The sequence below is a fragment of the Neolamprologus brichardi genome, chromosome 17 (assembly GCF_056152115.1).
Source record: "Neolamprologus brichardi isolate AB-2024 chromosome 17, ASM5615211v1, whole genome shotgun sequence".
NCBI lineage: Eukaryota > Metazoa > Chordata > Actinopteri > Cichliformes > Cichlidae > Neolamprologus > Neolamprologus brichardi.
Genome location: NC_142120.1, coordinates 36,981,188 through 36,995,846, shown reverse-complemented (window position 1 = coordinate 36,995,846; position 14,659 = coordinate 36,981,188). Strand labels below are relative to the sequence as shown.

At 51.2% G+C, this 14,659-nt stretch overlaps 1 protein-coding gene across 4 annotated transcripts in view; it reads left to right on the top strand.

Annotated features, from left to right (window-relative positions):
- sbf1 (SET binding factor 1) overlaps positions 1-9,767 on the top strand; it is a 54,656-nt gene extending 44,889 nt beyond the window's left edge. For 3 of the 4 annotated variants that reach the window (XM_087830967.1, XM_087830966.1, XM_087830964.1), the window contains 18 exons: positions 34-209; positions 2,251-2,387; positions 2,537-2,744; positions 2,826-3,022; positions 3,213-3,350; positions 3,433-3,528; positions 3,758-3,832; positions 4,221-4,393; positions 4,756-4,932; positions 4,997-5,098; positions 5,179-5,364; positions 5,506-5,632; positions 5,700-5,830; positions 5,957-6,301; positions 6,621-6,826; positions 6,949-7,036; positions 7,110-7,241; positions 7,646-9,767. In XM_087830967.1, coding sequence (XP_087687093.1) covers positions 34-209; positions 2,251-2,387; positions 2,537-2,744; positions 2,826-3,022; positions 3,213-3,350; positions 3,433-3,528; positions 3,758-3,832; positions 4,221-4,393; positions 4,756-4,932; positions 4,997-5,098; positions 5,179-5,364; positions 5,506-5,632; positions 5,700-5,830; positions 5,957-6,301; positions 6,621-6,826; positions 6,949-7,036; positions 7,110-7,241; positions 7,646-7,744 — 2,793 coding nt within the window. In that variant the 3' untranslated portion in view covers positions 7,745-9,767. The remainder of the gene's footprint in view (positions 1-33; positions 210-2,250; positions 2,388-2,536; positions 2,745-2,825; positions 3,023-3,212; positions 3,351-3,432; positions 3,529-3,757; positions 3,833-4,220; positions 4,394-4,755; positions 4,933-4,996; positions 5,099-5,178; positions 5,365-5,505; positions 5,633-5,699; positions 5,831-5,956; positions 6,302-6,620; positions 6,827-6,948; positions 7,037-7,109; positions 7,242-7,645) is intronic. The other variant, XM_087830965.1, reaches the window with a different exon arrangement.
- The last annotated feature ends 4,892 nt before the right edge of the window (positions 9,768-14,659 follow it).

Genomic DNA, 14,659 nt, shown 5'->3' with positions numbered 1-14,659 from the left:
CTCTGACCTCGTGTTGTCTCTGTCTCTGTGTAGCTTATGAAGATTGCATTTGATGAGGAGGTGGCGTCTGATCTGGCGGAAGTTTTCAGGAAGCATTTGCACAAACTGCGTTACCCTCAGCACGTGCAGGGCACCTTCGCCTTCACTGTGGGGCAGAGTGGCAAAATGGTGGTGGAGCACAAGACGAAGGACAAGAACCAGTCGCTCAAGTAAGTGTGGAGGGACCGAAGCTGACGCTGTGAATAGAAGAAGAGCGCCATCAGTCAGCACCGCGAGAGTCACGTCAGGATGTTAGATCACTGCCCCGTCACTTCCTGTGGGCGGGCCAGCAGGTGACACAGCTGTAACATCAGGAACGTCAGTGCTGAGGCGTTCAGGTTCACCTCGAGCTCCTGAATTTTCATGCAGGATCTCAGATACAGTTGATGCGTTCCAGGAACGCCTCCTCAGCCCCGCCCACCCTGACATCACAGTCCACACTGGGTTTAGAAAACTTTCTCTGTGGGTACATCCCCCAACTTTCATTGGTCTCTACTTATTTAAACTCTCAGCAAGCTTTCAGTGATACACACAGACACACACACACACACAGACACACACACAGACACACACACAGACACACACACACACAGACACGCACACACACACAGACACACACACACACGGGCGCACACGCACACGGGCGCACACACACACGGGCGCACACACACACGGGCGCACACAACCTCACAGACACACACACAGACACACACACACACAGACACGCACACACATACAGACACACACACACAGACACGCACACACAGACACGCACACACACGGGCGCACACACACAGACACACACACATACACTCACAGACACACACACATACAGGCAGACACACTCACACTCACAGACACACACACACACACTCACAGACACACACACATACAGGCAGACACACACACACATACAGACACACACTCACACAGACGCACACACACACACAGACACACACACTCACAGACACGCACACACACAGACACGCACACACATACAGACACACACACACGGGCGCACACACACAGACACACTCACAGACACACACACACAGACACACACAGGCGCACACACACACACAGACACACACACACACAGACACACACACACACAGACACACACACTCACAGACACACACACACAGACACACACAGGCGCACACACACACACAGACACACACACACACAGACACACACAGACACACACACACAGACACACACAGGCGCACACACACACACAGACACACACACACACAGACACACACACACAGACACACACAGGCGCACACACACACACAGACACACACACACACAGACACACACACACACAGACACACACACACAGACACACACAGGCGCACACACACACACAGACACACACACACACAGACACACACACACAGACACACACAGGCGCACACACACACACAGACACACACACACACAGACACACACACACACAGACACACACACACAGACACACACAGGCGCACACACACACACAGACACACACACACACAGACACACACACACACAGACACACACACACAGACACACACAGGCGCACACACACACACAGACACACACACACACAGACACACACACACAGACACACACGCACAGACACACACACACACACACGGGCACACTCACACTCACAGACACACACACAGACACACACACACAGACACACACAGACACACACACACTCACACACTCACACACTCAGTCACAGACACAGACACACACAGACAGTCACGCACACACAGACACACGCGCACACACAGACACACGCACACACAGACACACACACACACAGACACACACACAGACACACACACAAACGGGCGCACACACACTCACAGACAGACACACACAGACAGACACACACACACAGACACACACAGACACACACACAAACGGGCGCACACACACTCACAGACACACTCACACACGCACAGACGCACACACGCACAGACACACACGCACAGACATACACACGCACACACACAGTAAAGAGAATATGAGGACTGTAGGAAAAAGGCTTTTGAATAAACAGCTGCTTCCATCTCTGCTCTCTGCTACAAACCCTCCCTTCACTCTGACTCGTCTCTGTGACACAACATGACGCACAAGTGCGAGTCGATTAATCAGGATCCAACGCCGAGGACTGTGGCTCATTTCAACGTCGTGTACCTTTGTTTGTTTCAGGACTCTTTCCAAAAACCTGGTGAAGAGTGCCAAGAGAACCATCGGCCGCCAATATGTGACCAGGAAGAAGTACTCTCCTCCCACCTGGGAGAACAGGAGCAGCCTCCAGTCAGAGCTGGATGAAGATGAGATCTCAGGTAGCTTACACCACCGCACTTTCACCACGCCAGCCTTTATGTTGGCAGATTTCCTGGACTCACAGACTTCCCCAAACGTTAACGTTTTCCAGACGTGAATGGTTGTGTAGTGCCGATGACTCTGTGAGCGCTGCTGTTTATCTCCACAGTCTCAGAGGAAGTGGACCAGAGCTCCCTGACCCTGTCCTCCACCATCCGCTCGTCGGACAGGCAGACCATGAGCAACGTTGTAGAGCGAGCCTGTTGTCGTGACTACCAGCGTCTGGGTCTGGGGACGCTTAGTAACAGCCTGACGCGGTCTAAGAACGAGCCCTTCAGGATCTCCACCGCTAACCGCATGTACACCGTGTGCAGGAGGTAGGGCGCAGTGGATCGTACAGCAGGAGGTCCACGTATAGTTTGTGTCATGTGACTCACCGCGTGTCGTGTGTGCCGCAGCTACCCCGGCCTGCTGATCGTCCCTCAGAGCATCCCAGACTCAACTATCAACAGAATCTGTCGCTGCTACCGGCAGAACCGCTTCCCCGTGGTGTGCTGGAGGAATTCACGGACCAAGGCCGTCCTGCTGCGCTCGGCGGGGCTTCACGCCAAGGGGGTGGTGGGCTTCTTCAAGTCTCCCAATGCCCCCACTGCAGGTAACCTGATTCACGTGTTCAAAGTTGATGCAGATGGTAGCTTTTAGTTTGTCAAACCTGAGGCCAGCCTGGCTGATCTTTGCAGACGTACAGAGATGCTTTCGTCTCATCCTCTGTGCGCCCTGTAACCACGCTAACATGTGCTGTGGTGTGAAAGGAAAGGCACACTGAGCGTCTCCTCTCTGTGCAGTGCCCTCTCAGGCCGACTCCACCAGTCTGGAGCAGGAGAAGTATCTCCACGCCATCATCAGCTCCATGCCTTCTTACAGCGAGAATAGTGGCAGAAACACGCTGAGCGGCTTCACATCCACACACATGAACACCTCCGGTAGGTGGAGTGACTCACAGACGTGACCATTTACTGCCACGTGACCGCGGGGTCACAGAGCTGATGTTTCCTTTGTTCACAGACTCATCAGACAAGCTGAGGCAGCCCAAGATCGGAGCGCTGATGAAGCAGGTGATGGGCGCCAAGGAGGACGCTCCTGGAACCTTCAGCAGAGGAGGTGAGACGCTCCTCCTGCACTGCTCACTGTGTAGCTGCAGGTGGACGAGGCTACAGCAGATCATCCTGATGTTCAGTGTGTGTGTGTGTGTGTGTGTGTGTGTGTGTGAGAGAGAAAGAGAGAGAGTGTGTATGTGTGTGTGTGAGAGAGAAAGAGAGAGAGAGTGTGTGTATGTGTGTGTGTGTCCTCCATTGTTGGTTAATTGGCCGTCTTTGTTGTTTGACCTCAGCTCTGGGTCAAAGGGCCAAAGTCATCTCCCTCTCTCAGCCCAAAGTGTCTGGCAAGGCCAGGAACCCTCCTAGAGGTACAGTAGGCCACGCCCCTGACTCCCCTCTACCACTCCTTTCTAACCAATCAGATGTCTAACAGTAGCGTCTGTGTCTGGCGTCCTCCTGGTGGCGTGCTGTCTCTGAGGACTAATGAGCTGTTGTTGCTTGTTCTTCAGCGTGCATGCTGCTGCTGCAGCTCTGCTGTCTGACGTCCTGTTTGTTTACTGTTTGATTCTTCTGGCTGCTGAATGTCAGCAACAGTTAGACCTTCATCACCAGCATGGCCGTCTGTAGCCGTGGACACTGTAGACACATTAAAGCTTCCACTTCTGTACAGCTCAGGTTGTTATAGAGTGGAACGATGCTTTAATGGCGTCTAACATCGACAGGCTTTAAAGGTGTGTGTTTGTGCTAAAACTGCAGGTAAATGGGGCAGCATCCGAGGCAGCGGGCGTCTAAGTGCCTACAACCCAGATGTGGGGACACGTCTGGCTGGGAAAGAGTCTCCACAGCCCAACGGGGGGCCGAGCGAGGCCATGTTCCTCCGCCAGCAGAAGGCGTACCTCTACATCATCGGGGACAAAGCTCAGCTCAAGGTAACCGAAAACTCTCTAAACTCAGAGCTAAAGCTGACTGACACAACTCTGACAACTCACATAAATACAAATACAAAGCGCTGGATTACAACCTAACTTTAGTTGAGACTCTGGGTGTCAACAGTACTCAGCAAGCTTCAAACGAACTCTGCAGATCCACTCTGGGACTAAACTGAAGTCAGAAACCTCTGAGCAGAGCGGTCCTCTTCATTCTGTCACACTGACAGTCAGTTCGTACACGTAGGACATAAATCCTGCGACTGACACACGTGTTGGGCGCTACGTTAACGTGTTGCTCGAGGGGGAAGAGGGCAGAAAACAAATGTGTTTGGTGTCTTCAACAATAACCGTGTTGTCCTCAGGGAGGGAAGCAGGACTCGTTCCAGCAGTGGGAGGTGGTCCCCATCGAGGTGTGCGACGTGCGGCAGGTGAAGAACAGCTTCAAGAAGCTGATGAAAGCCTGCGTGCCGAGCTCCTCGACCTCCGACCCCAACATGAGCTTCCTGCGCTGCCTGGAGGAGTCCGAGTGGATGGCGCTGGTACGTCGCGCTTTGTGTTTCTCAGCCGATTGTTGTCTTATTTGTGCTGACTGCGTGTGTTCAGCTCCACAGGGTGCTGCAGGTGTCTGTGCTGGTGGTGGAGCTGCTGGACACGGGCTCGTCAGTCATGGTCAGCCTGGAGGACGGCTGGGACGTCACCACGCAGGTCTGACAGACGCTGGCTGCTTGGTTTTGCTAGAGCGAGCTGCGAGGGTGCAGAGTGTGTGATGCTGCGTCTCTCTGCAGGTGGTGTCCCTGGTGCAGCTGCTCTCTGATCCCTACTACAGGACATTCGATGGTTTCCGGCTCCTGGTGGAGAAGGAGTGGCTGTCGTTTGGCCACCGCTTCAGCCACAGAGGAGCTCAGACGCTGGGCAGCCAGAGCAGCGGCTTCACCCCCATCTTCCTGCAGTTCCTCGACTGTGTGCACCAGGTACAACAGCTGATTGTTTATCCACCATCAAGGCGCTTTGTCTCCAGATGCTCTCACAGCCGCTGCGCTGCAACACGATTCAGAGCAGACCTTTAACCTTTAATTAACACACAGCATGTGTTTGTGTGCCTCCACCCTCAGATCCACCTCCAGTTCCCCATGGAGTTTGAGTTCAGTCAGTACTACCTGAAGTTCCTGGCCTACCACTACGTCTCCAACCGCTTCCGCACCTTCCTGCTCGACTCGGACTACGAGCGCATCGAGCTGGGTGAGTACACACCGAGCCCGCGTTGATTCCACGCTCGAAGGTTGGTGTAACCGATGTGTGTGTGTAGGCGTGCTGTACGAGGAGAAAGGCGAGAGGAAAAACCCTCAGGTGTGCAAGTCTGTGTGGGACTACATCGACAGGCTGAACAAGAAGACGCCCGTCTTCTACAACTACATGTTCTCTCCTGAAGACGACGAGGTGAGAACACGAGCACAGCCTGCGGCGCCCGAAACACAATCTCAGCCTGCGGCGCCTGAAACACAAACTCAGCCTGCGGCGCCCGAAACACAAACTCGTGCTTAATGAAAGCGCCGTGTGTTCCAGGTGCTGAGGCCGTACACCTTCATCTCCAACCTGAAGGTGTGGGACTTCTACACGGAGGAGACGCTGTCCGAGGGGCCGTCCTACGACTGGGAGCTGAGGGGCCGGCAGGAGCGCGCGGCCGAAGACACGCCGGAGAAACCCGACACCAGCGGGCCTAAATCTCAACGCCACATTGTGTGGCCGTGCTACGACAACCTGACCAAGGTGGTGCCCGACGCCATCACCAAGCTGCTGCAGGACCTGCAGAGTCTGGAGGCCGAGCTCGGCCAGGCGACGGATAAGTGGAAGGACACGTGGGATAAAATCAAGACCACGCAGAGGACGGAGACCAAGCTGGAGAGCAAGGTGGGCCCACGGTTTCATTTCAAAGCCCAACAGGCGAGGTCGGCGTCGACCCTGCAGGGTGCTGACACTCACACCTGCAGGGTGCTGACACTCACACCTGCAGGGTGCTGACACTCACACCTGCAGGGTGCTGACACTCACACCTGCAGGGTGCTGACACTCACACCTGCAGGGTGCTGACACATTAAGCTTTAATGCTGCTGCATGCGGTTGTTGTGTGTTTTTGAGCCACACGCACACACCCTCACACGCACGCACACACACACACACACACAGTGGCAGCTCAGTGTGTGTGCACTGATGTTTTCTGCCTCTGCAGCCTTCCTTCTCCAGCTCGCTGCTGATGTCATCCAACCTGAGCCATCAGCGGCGTTCTCAGGGCGTTTACCTGCAGGAGACCGGTGTGGGATCCTCCATCAACCTGGCTCTGGACTGCGAAGCCAGCGCCACGTCTACGCCCGTCCCCGGTCGGCCGAGCACCAGCACCCTCTACAGCCAGTTCCAGAGCAGCGAGAGCGAGAACAGGTCTGTACCTGCCAGCAGTGACTCCACCCAGCTCTGCCGCCGCGTCACAGGCCTGTAGATAAACTGCAGCGCAGTGGTGTCAGAGCAGCTCACGCATGTCTTTACTTGTGTTTGGCCTCCAGGAGCTTTGAAGGCATTCTCTTCAAGAGAGGGGCGTTGTTGAAACCATGGAAACCGCGGTGGTTTGTGCTGGATAAGACCAAACACCAGGTAAGACGGTTCCCGATTCATCTCGAGGAGACCTGTTGCTGGTCTAATGGCGCCTCTCTCCCTCCCTCTGCAGCTCAGATACTACGAGAGCAGGCAGGACAAGGAGTGCAAAGGAGTGATCGATCTGGCTGAGGTGGAGTCTGTCACCGCGGGAACGCCCACCATGGGAGCGCCAAAAAACATTGATGAGAAAGCCTTCTTTGATGTGAGTGAGCTCCCTCTGCGCGTCACTCCGGGCTCATTTCTGACAGGAAGTGAGCCTGGATTGGCTGAAGCTCCCCCGTAGCGTTCATGGGGAGGCGGAGACCGCCCTCCCTAAGCGCTGGTGCACACACAGTTGTTTAAACAGACACACAACAGACACACACTCCTCCCATGAGGCTTCCAAGGCTACAGAGTCAAAGATGATTAGTTTCAGCATTACGTGAAACTCTGGAGGTTGTAGCAGTGAGCTGAGCGAGGCAACAGGCCGACTGCAGAGAGCCCCATAGTTACGGTGGAGCCCCTCCCCCTGCTCCTGCAGCGTTGCCATGGAGAAACGTCCGGGAGACCCTGCTGTTATCAGTCTGTGTGTTTAACGATGCTGATTCGTCTCTCTGCTTCTTTCAGCTCAAGACGACCAAACGAGTGTACAACTTCTGCGCCCAGGACAGCCTGAACGCACAGCTGTGGATGGACAGTGTTCAGAGCTGCCTGTCAGACGCATAGAGGCGAGCGGCGAGGGGAGGAGCCTGTGACCACCGTGCTCTGTGTTGAACTAATGACTTTGCGTCACAATGTTTCAGTGTTTTTGTTATAAAAAGAAAAAACACAAAGAACCACTCGCTGTCGTAGCTGCAGCATGAAGATCCTTCCAGTAAACCGCCCTCCTCCCCTCCTACTAACCTCACTGCCCTGCCGCACACTTTGGGGAGGAATGACGGAGGACTGCAGTCGGCCCGGCCTCGTACGGACTTCCAGGGCCCGACGGCTTCTTCCTCTTCCACTGCCTGACGCGGCGCTCTCACGGCGCATTCAAAGGAAGTTCAAGAGGAAGCGGCTGCAATGAGGGGGCTCGTCAGCGGTTCATGAAGGATTTCCTTTCAGTTTTTTTTGCTTTTTAAAAATCTCAAATTTGTTCCAGGAGGAGGTCAGCGCTCCTCCACGCGTGGCAACGACACACTGTGAACGCCATGAACCGCTCGATCAAAGAGCCCAGCAGGTGTTGAGAGTGTCGGTGGACTCGTCACCGTCAGTGTTTACAGAGGACCCTCACTACGCTGTGCGCCAACGTTCACACTCTGAAGGGAAGCTGAAGGAGGGACTGCTTTATGAAACAGGTAGAAGGAGACCCAGGTGTGTAGAGACACCGAGTGGGAGAGGAAAACTCCCGTATTTCTTTAACCGCTCAAATTGTCTCGTTTCGACTCTCTGCCATGAATCGCTTTGTTCTCTGATTCCCATCGTGGTTTACGTATCGAGCTTCCTCCTCTACGAGCGAAGCAGGTAAATGCAGACGTGGTGACATCGCTGCCTGCAGGGGACTCGTGTGGCGTACGCGAGGACCGATTCAACTGAACATTTTTAAAACACCAGAACTTTTTCTCGATGTTGTTGTCGGCAGAAGTTCCAAATTTAAAACGCGCCTCAGCCATCAGTCCAGACACGAGACCGTAAGAGCTGTAAGTGAAATACTGTCGTTTCCTGCAATGACGGCGGGGTGGTGACGGTCACACAGGCGTGTCACGAGGCGTGTCACGAGTTTCCACGCTGTTGTGTTTAGACATGAACAATGCAGCACGAGCGGCGTGGCCCTGGGAGCGCGGTCGGAGGTTTCAAACATCTGTGTCTGTCCCTCCACGAGCATCGAGCACCCCAAACCCCGCTCTGTAAAAATGTCCTACTGCTGTCTTTGAACAGGTTTTTGTGCTAATAACTCTTTTGTATATACTACTCCAGATTTGTATGTTTATGCTAGTAATTTATTTAACTTGTCTCCTCAGTAAAGTTCCTCAAGCACCACTTTATTTTGAAATTAGGAATTCAACGTGCCATTTGTTTCTGTATTAATGTGACTAATGCTTTTTGGAAATGTAAACCCTTAGTGTCTTTTTTCTTTGTGTAAACACGGTTGTCCTTAAACATTAACATTAGAGTGGAAGGGGCGTGTTAGCGGCAGAGGAAGCCTCTTCACCGCGCTGCTCGCCCGCAGCGACGGGACGACGTGGACTAACAAAGGTCAGAGGTCAGGTGTTCCTGGTGCATCGTTGTGAGATTGAAGATAACACAGAAAGATTCATACTGATTGACGCTGATCCTGTGAATAAATTATTCTAATAAAATCCTTTTTTTTTTTAGTATCCAGTCTGTTTGGCTAATATTCTGATGCTCCTCAGTTTATCTCAGTAGGATTTGCTGGTGTTAGCGGTGCGAGCATGATGTTATCAGCTACCTATAAAAGTCTGCAGGCTCCTGCGCCTCACGGTCAAAGGTCAAACAGTCTCTTCGATGGTTTGGGTGAGGAACAGATACCCGTGGGAGACGCTCGCTGCGTCCTCGTGTCGGCCCCAGCTCACCTTTCTCACTCTCGTTTACTCATCTCTCAACAAGCGGCTGCATCGCCCCAAGAATATGACATCATCAGTTTATTTATTTGTTGTTTTTTATTAAATTAGAAATGACCTTCTGAGCCGGGTTATGTTGTCAATCATGTCGAGTTTTTAGAATCCCAATAAAAAACTGTGGGTTTAAACGTTCACGTGTCCGTGTCTGTCTGCAAACAGCTGCACCACAGTCAACAGCCCTTTGTGCATGAAGCCGCTACTCTGCAGCGCTCAACCTGCATCACCTGCAGATCACCTGTTTTCCACTTCCTGTAAGAAGAGTAAACCAAATACCTGCTATCACCCTTGTGTTGTCCTTGGGACATTTTTGTCCTCTAAAGAAATCTTTTTTTTATTAATCAAATGGTCTGAAAATAACAGGAATTGTTCAGTACTCTGCTTTGCATGATTGGAATAAGTTTTAAGTAATTTGATGTATTTATGGGGTTTTTATTGGATTTTATAACATCTGTTGTCCTCGAGGACAAAAACGTCCACAAAGTGTTGCAAAGGGCCACATTTTCACACACTGCTTTCAAACATCCTGGATCACTGATGTGTGGGGTCAAGCAAAGGTCATAACAACCACAACAACAGGCCGGTGCTCTATATTCAATTCAACTGTATTTACACAGCGCCAAATCACAACAGTCACATCTTCATATTGTAAGGTGGACCCTACAATAATACGTACACACAAATTAGCTCACAAGCCTCCACTGCACTGGAGGCTTGTGAGCTAATTTCTTTTTACCATGTTGTGCAAAGCAATGAGCAGTAGATCAAAGCATATATTGTCCTCTAGCACAGCGGTCTCCAACCTTTTTTGCACCACGGACCGGCCTTTAAGGTGTCGCGGATAAATACAACAAAATAAAACTAGTACCAGTACTGAAAAAAATAAGATTTATTCATAACACACGTGAAAAGACCCAGGAAAACTGAGTAAACGATAAAAACGATAACAAAATAACGCTGAAAACTGATAAAAACCCTGAAAACTTTACATTTCACACCTGAGCCTCAACTCTCCCGGTACCAAACGACTCACGGACCGGTCCGAGGCCCGGGGATTGGGGACCGCTGCTCTAGTCTAACGAGGAGGAAGAATCAATGTTCAGGAAGATCCAGGGTTAGAAGATAAAGAAAATATTGTCAATATTTAGATCACATGCTACCCTTTCTCTGAAAAAGCACATCACCCACCTGCAGAAGTGGAAGAAGGTTATGAAGTGAAGGAAAGTGATGAAGAATCTGAACTATGTTCAAGCAGGTTCTCAGACAAAGAATCAAGCAGGAAAGAGGAGTCAGCTGAGACAGAGGAATATTTGCAGTAATGTGAGGAAACATTGATCTGGTCTTCTATCTTCCCAGTGTCAGACGGTGCATGACTCTCTCATGTGCCTCAGAGAAAGACCATCTACCAGAGTCCAAGCACATGTGCCAGGTCCCATACTCCTTCAGTTGCTTTTCTACTCGAGTACTGAAAGCATTACACACAGTGTATTCTGCTTGTTTTATGCTTTTTAACGTTCACATGCCAACGGATGCATCAGAGACCAAGTTGGGGTTCAGTAACTTGCCCAAGGACACCTTGGTAAGAACTCCAGACTAGAGCACACAGAGATTGAACCAACAACCATCCAATCAGCAGATGAGCTGCTCTACAGCCAACTCAATGACAAAAAAGGAGGGACAACGAGAGAGGAAGAAAAATGGACCGAATGCACACATATGTGGGTGTGTTGATTCTTACTGCCGTGCATCCAGTAGAGTCGCTACGGCCAGTTTATGACATCCTGAGTCTGGTAGAGAAGTTTTAAAGGTGACACAAGATTAATCATAGAAGCACAAAAAGGATATAATTTCTTGATAAAGACACAATAGATGATCGTCGTTCATGACACAAACGTGCTCCCATTTGAGGTGTATGGAACAAGTGGGCGTGTCTCCTGCTGTGATGTCAGATCCTGGTACTGATGTGACTGTATGAGCACCAAGTCCCCTTCAGAGGACTCTGTCCAACAGAACATCCAAGTAAACCAGGGAGCTATGAGGTAAAAACATGGGCAGCATGTGATGCAGGTCCAGCTGTACATGGAACATGCTAGTGTACGATGGCAAACCGTCTGTCCTGCAGTCAGGACACGCGAGTTGTCCCTAACATCGCAAGTTTCCAAAAGAAAACAATCACCTGTAACAACTTGTTTACTGTATATGACCCTTGGCCTGCAACTGCAGAAAGAAAGCTGTCCATGATGGGACCAGTGCAGAGGAATAAACCTGAGCTTCCTCCTGCACTTGTGTCAAATATGGACACGCCTTTGTCCTCATGAAAGTTTGCCTTCTCTCAGGCCCATGCCCTGGTGTTCCTACCATGCCAAAATATAGAAAACTGTCAGGTAATGAGTTGGAATAAAGATGAATAAAACCTTGAAACACAGAGATGATGATATTTTATACTTATGGCTTTATAAACAGTCGAAGCAAACGGGGTCATTTTTGAGCCCAGAGGACAACAGATGTGATTATTTGCTGCCAGTAAAAAACTTGAAGTAGTTTAAAAACAGCTTCCTAAATTAACTTTGACATAAACCCGTCTGTGATCATCTGTTAAAGCAGCCGACTCTGGTTGTGAAACAATAATCACAATAACTGATGATTTAATTTATTTTTTACCCAAAAACAAAGAAAAAATTCATTTTTATGAGGTTTTATCAGACTTACATTTGAAATGGAATAAAGAAATAGTGTCAAATGTTTGAATTAAGTTTTAATTAAAAGTGGGGAAAATATTAAGTATCATTCAAACCAGATGCTGCCGTGTGCCGCGGTCTGAGGTGAACGTGGATTCACTAAATCACAATCCATTTTCATGACCACCTGTGATGGTTGATTTCCACTGAAGGTTAACCGAACATAACCAACATTTTAGTTCTTGACAGGGCTGTGTTGGTTGACGCGTCTCTGCAATGTTGCGTGGAGATCAGGGGCAGCACCCGTGGACTGGCAGATCGGGGTGGTGGTCCCCATCTTTAAGAAGGGGGACCAACAGGTGTGTTCCAACTACAGGGGGATCACACTCCTCAGCCTCCCTGGGAAAGTCTATGCCAGGGTGCTGGAAAGGAGAATTGGTCCGCTAGTCAAATCTCGGATACAGGAGGAACAATGTGGTTTTTGTCCTGGTCGCGGAACACTGGACCAGCTCTTCATCCTCTCAAGGATACTTGAGGGTGCATGGAAGTTTGCCCAACCAGTCTACATGTGTTTTGTGGACTTGGAGAAGGCCGTGTCCCTCGGGGTGTCCTGTGGGAGGTGTTGTGGGAGTATGGGGTGTCTGGCCCATAGCTACGGGCCATTCGATCCCTGTACAACCGTTGCAAGAGCTTGGTTCTCATAGCCGGCAATGAGTCGGACTCGTTCCCGGTGGGTGATGGGCTCCGGCAGGGCTGCCCTTTGTCACTTGTCATTTTTATGGACAGGATTTCTAGGCGCAGCCAAGTGGCGGAGGGCTTTCGCTTCGGTGGCCTCAGAATCTCATCTCTGCTTTTTGCGGATGATGTGGTTCTGTTGGCTTCATCGGGTGGGGGCCTCCAGCTCGCACTGGAACGGTTCGCAGCAGAGTGTGAAGCAGCGGGAATGAGGATCAGCACCTCCAAATCTGAGGCCATGGCCCTCAACCGGAAAAGGGTAGAGTGCCCACTCCGGGTCAGGGACGAGACCCTGTCCCAAGTGGAAGAGTTCAAGTATCTTGGGGTCTTGTTCGCGAGTGATGGGAGAAGGGAGCCGGAGATCGACAGACGTTCTACGTCCCTGCCCTCACCTATGGCCACGAGCTGTGGGTAGTGACCGAAAGAACGAGATCGCGAATACAAGCGGCGGAAATTAACTTCCTCCAAAGGGTGGCTGGCCTCTTTCCTTTAGAGATAGGGTGAGAAGTTCGGCCATCCAGGAGGGGCTCAGAGTAGAGCCACTGCCCCTTCACATCGAAAGGAGCCTCACCCAGGAGGCGCCCCCTGGGTGAGGGAGGTCTGGGCTTCTCTGCTTGGGCTGCTGCCCCCGCGACCCGGCCCCGGATAAAGCTGAAGAAGATGGATGGATAGTTCTTGACATTTTGAAAGCACAGCCGGGCTTTCTAAGCATTAGCTGGTTGGACTAAACCTGCGGCCCCCAGAGAGACGCCCCCTCTGCTCACCAACACAAAACTATTCTGCCCCAAACAACACAGATCAACGTTGCCTACTCCAAACAGAGATGATGGTGCTACAACTCTAACAAAAAAAGGTAAAATGCAATGTTTGGAGAATCATTTTAATGCAGAGTAACCTCAGTGCTGCTGTTGATTTCTAACATCACAGCTGCACATTAGAACCCTCAGAGTGGATCTGTCCCAGTGGGGCTACACTGCACTTTACATGCTGAAAAGAATGAATGAAAATCTTAAACGAACACACAAAAGCCTCTCATGACCAGGTTATTTAGGAAGGAAAAGACCAACAAAACCAAGCAGAGGGGGAGGAGCAAAGTGTGCACGCCACATGTGCAGCAGCGGTGTTTGCACAGACATGTCGGAGGGAAAACCGAACGTGTTCGGGCTCTGAGTGGCTGCTGACTCCGAAGCCATTTTGGCCACATTGATGAGCTGATCACATGATTTCTGAACATCTCCTCATTGGAGGGAGTTTGTGCTCATAAAGTCACGCTGGTGTTTCTACACCACTCGGCATTAGTTATCAATCTCCGGCTCTCTCCCACAGCGTGTCTTTTGTCCCGCGTCCCTCCCTTCAAACCCAACCGGTCGCAGCAGATGGCCCCGCCCCTCCCTGAGCCTGGTTCTGCCGGAGGTTACTTCCTGGTAAAAGAGTTTTTCCGTCCCACTGTCACCAACGTGCTGCTGATAGAGGTTGGTCTTTTTGTGGGGTGTTAACCTGCACTATAGAACATCATGAGGTGTCGTGTCGAACTGCGTGTGGACGAGGTCTCTGAAAACAAAACATACTGCACCAGTGCAAAGATGACACCAGACCAGCAAAGCAGAGCC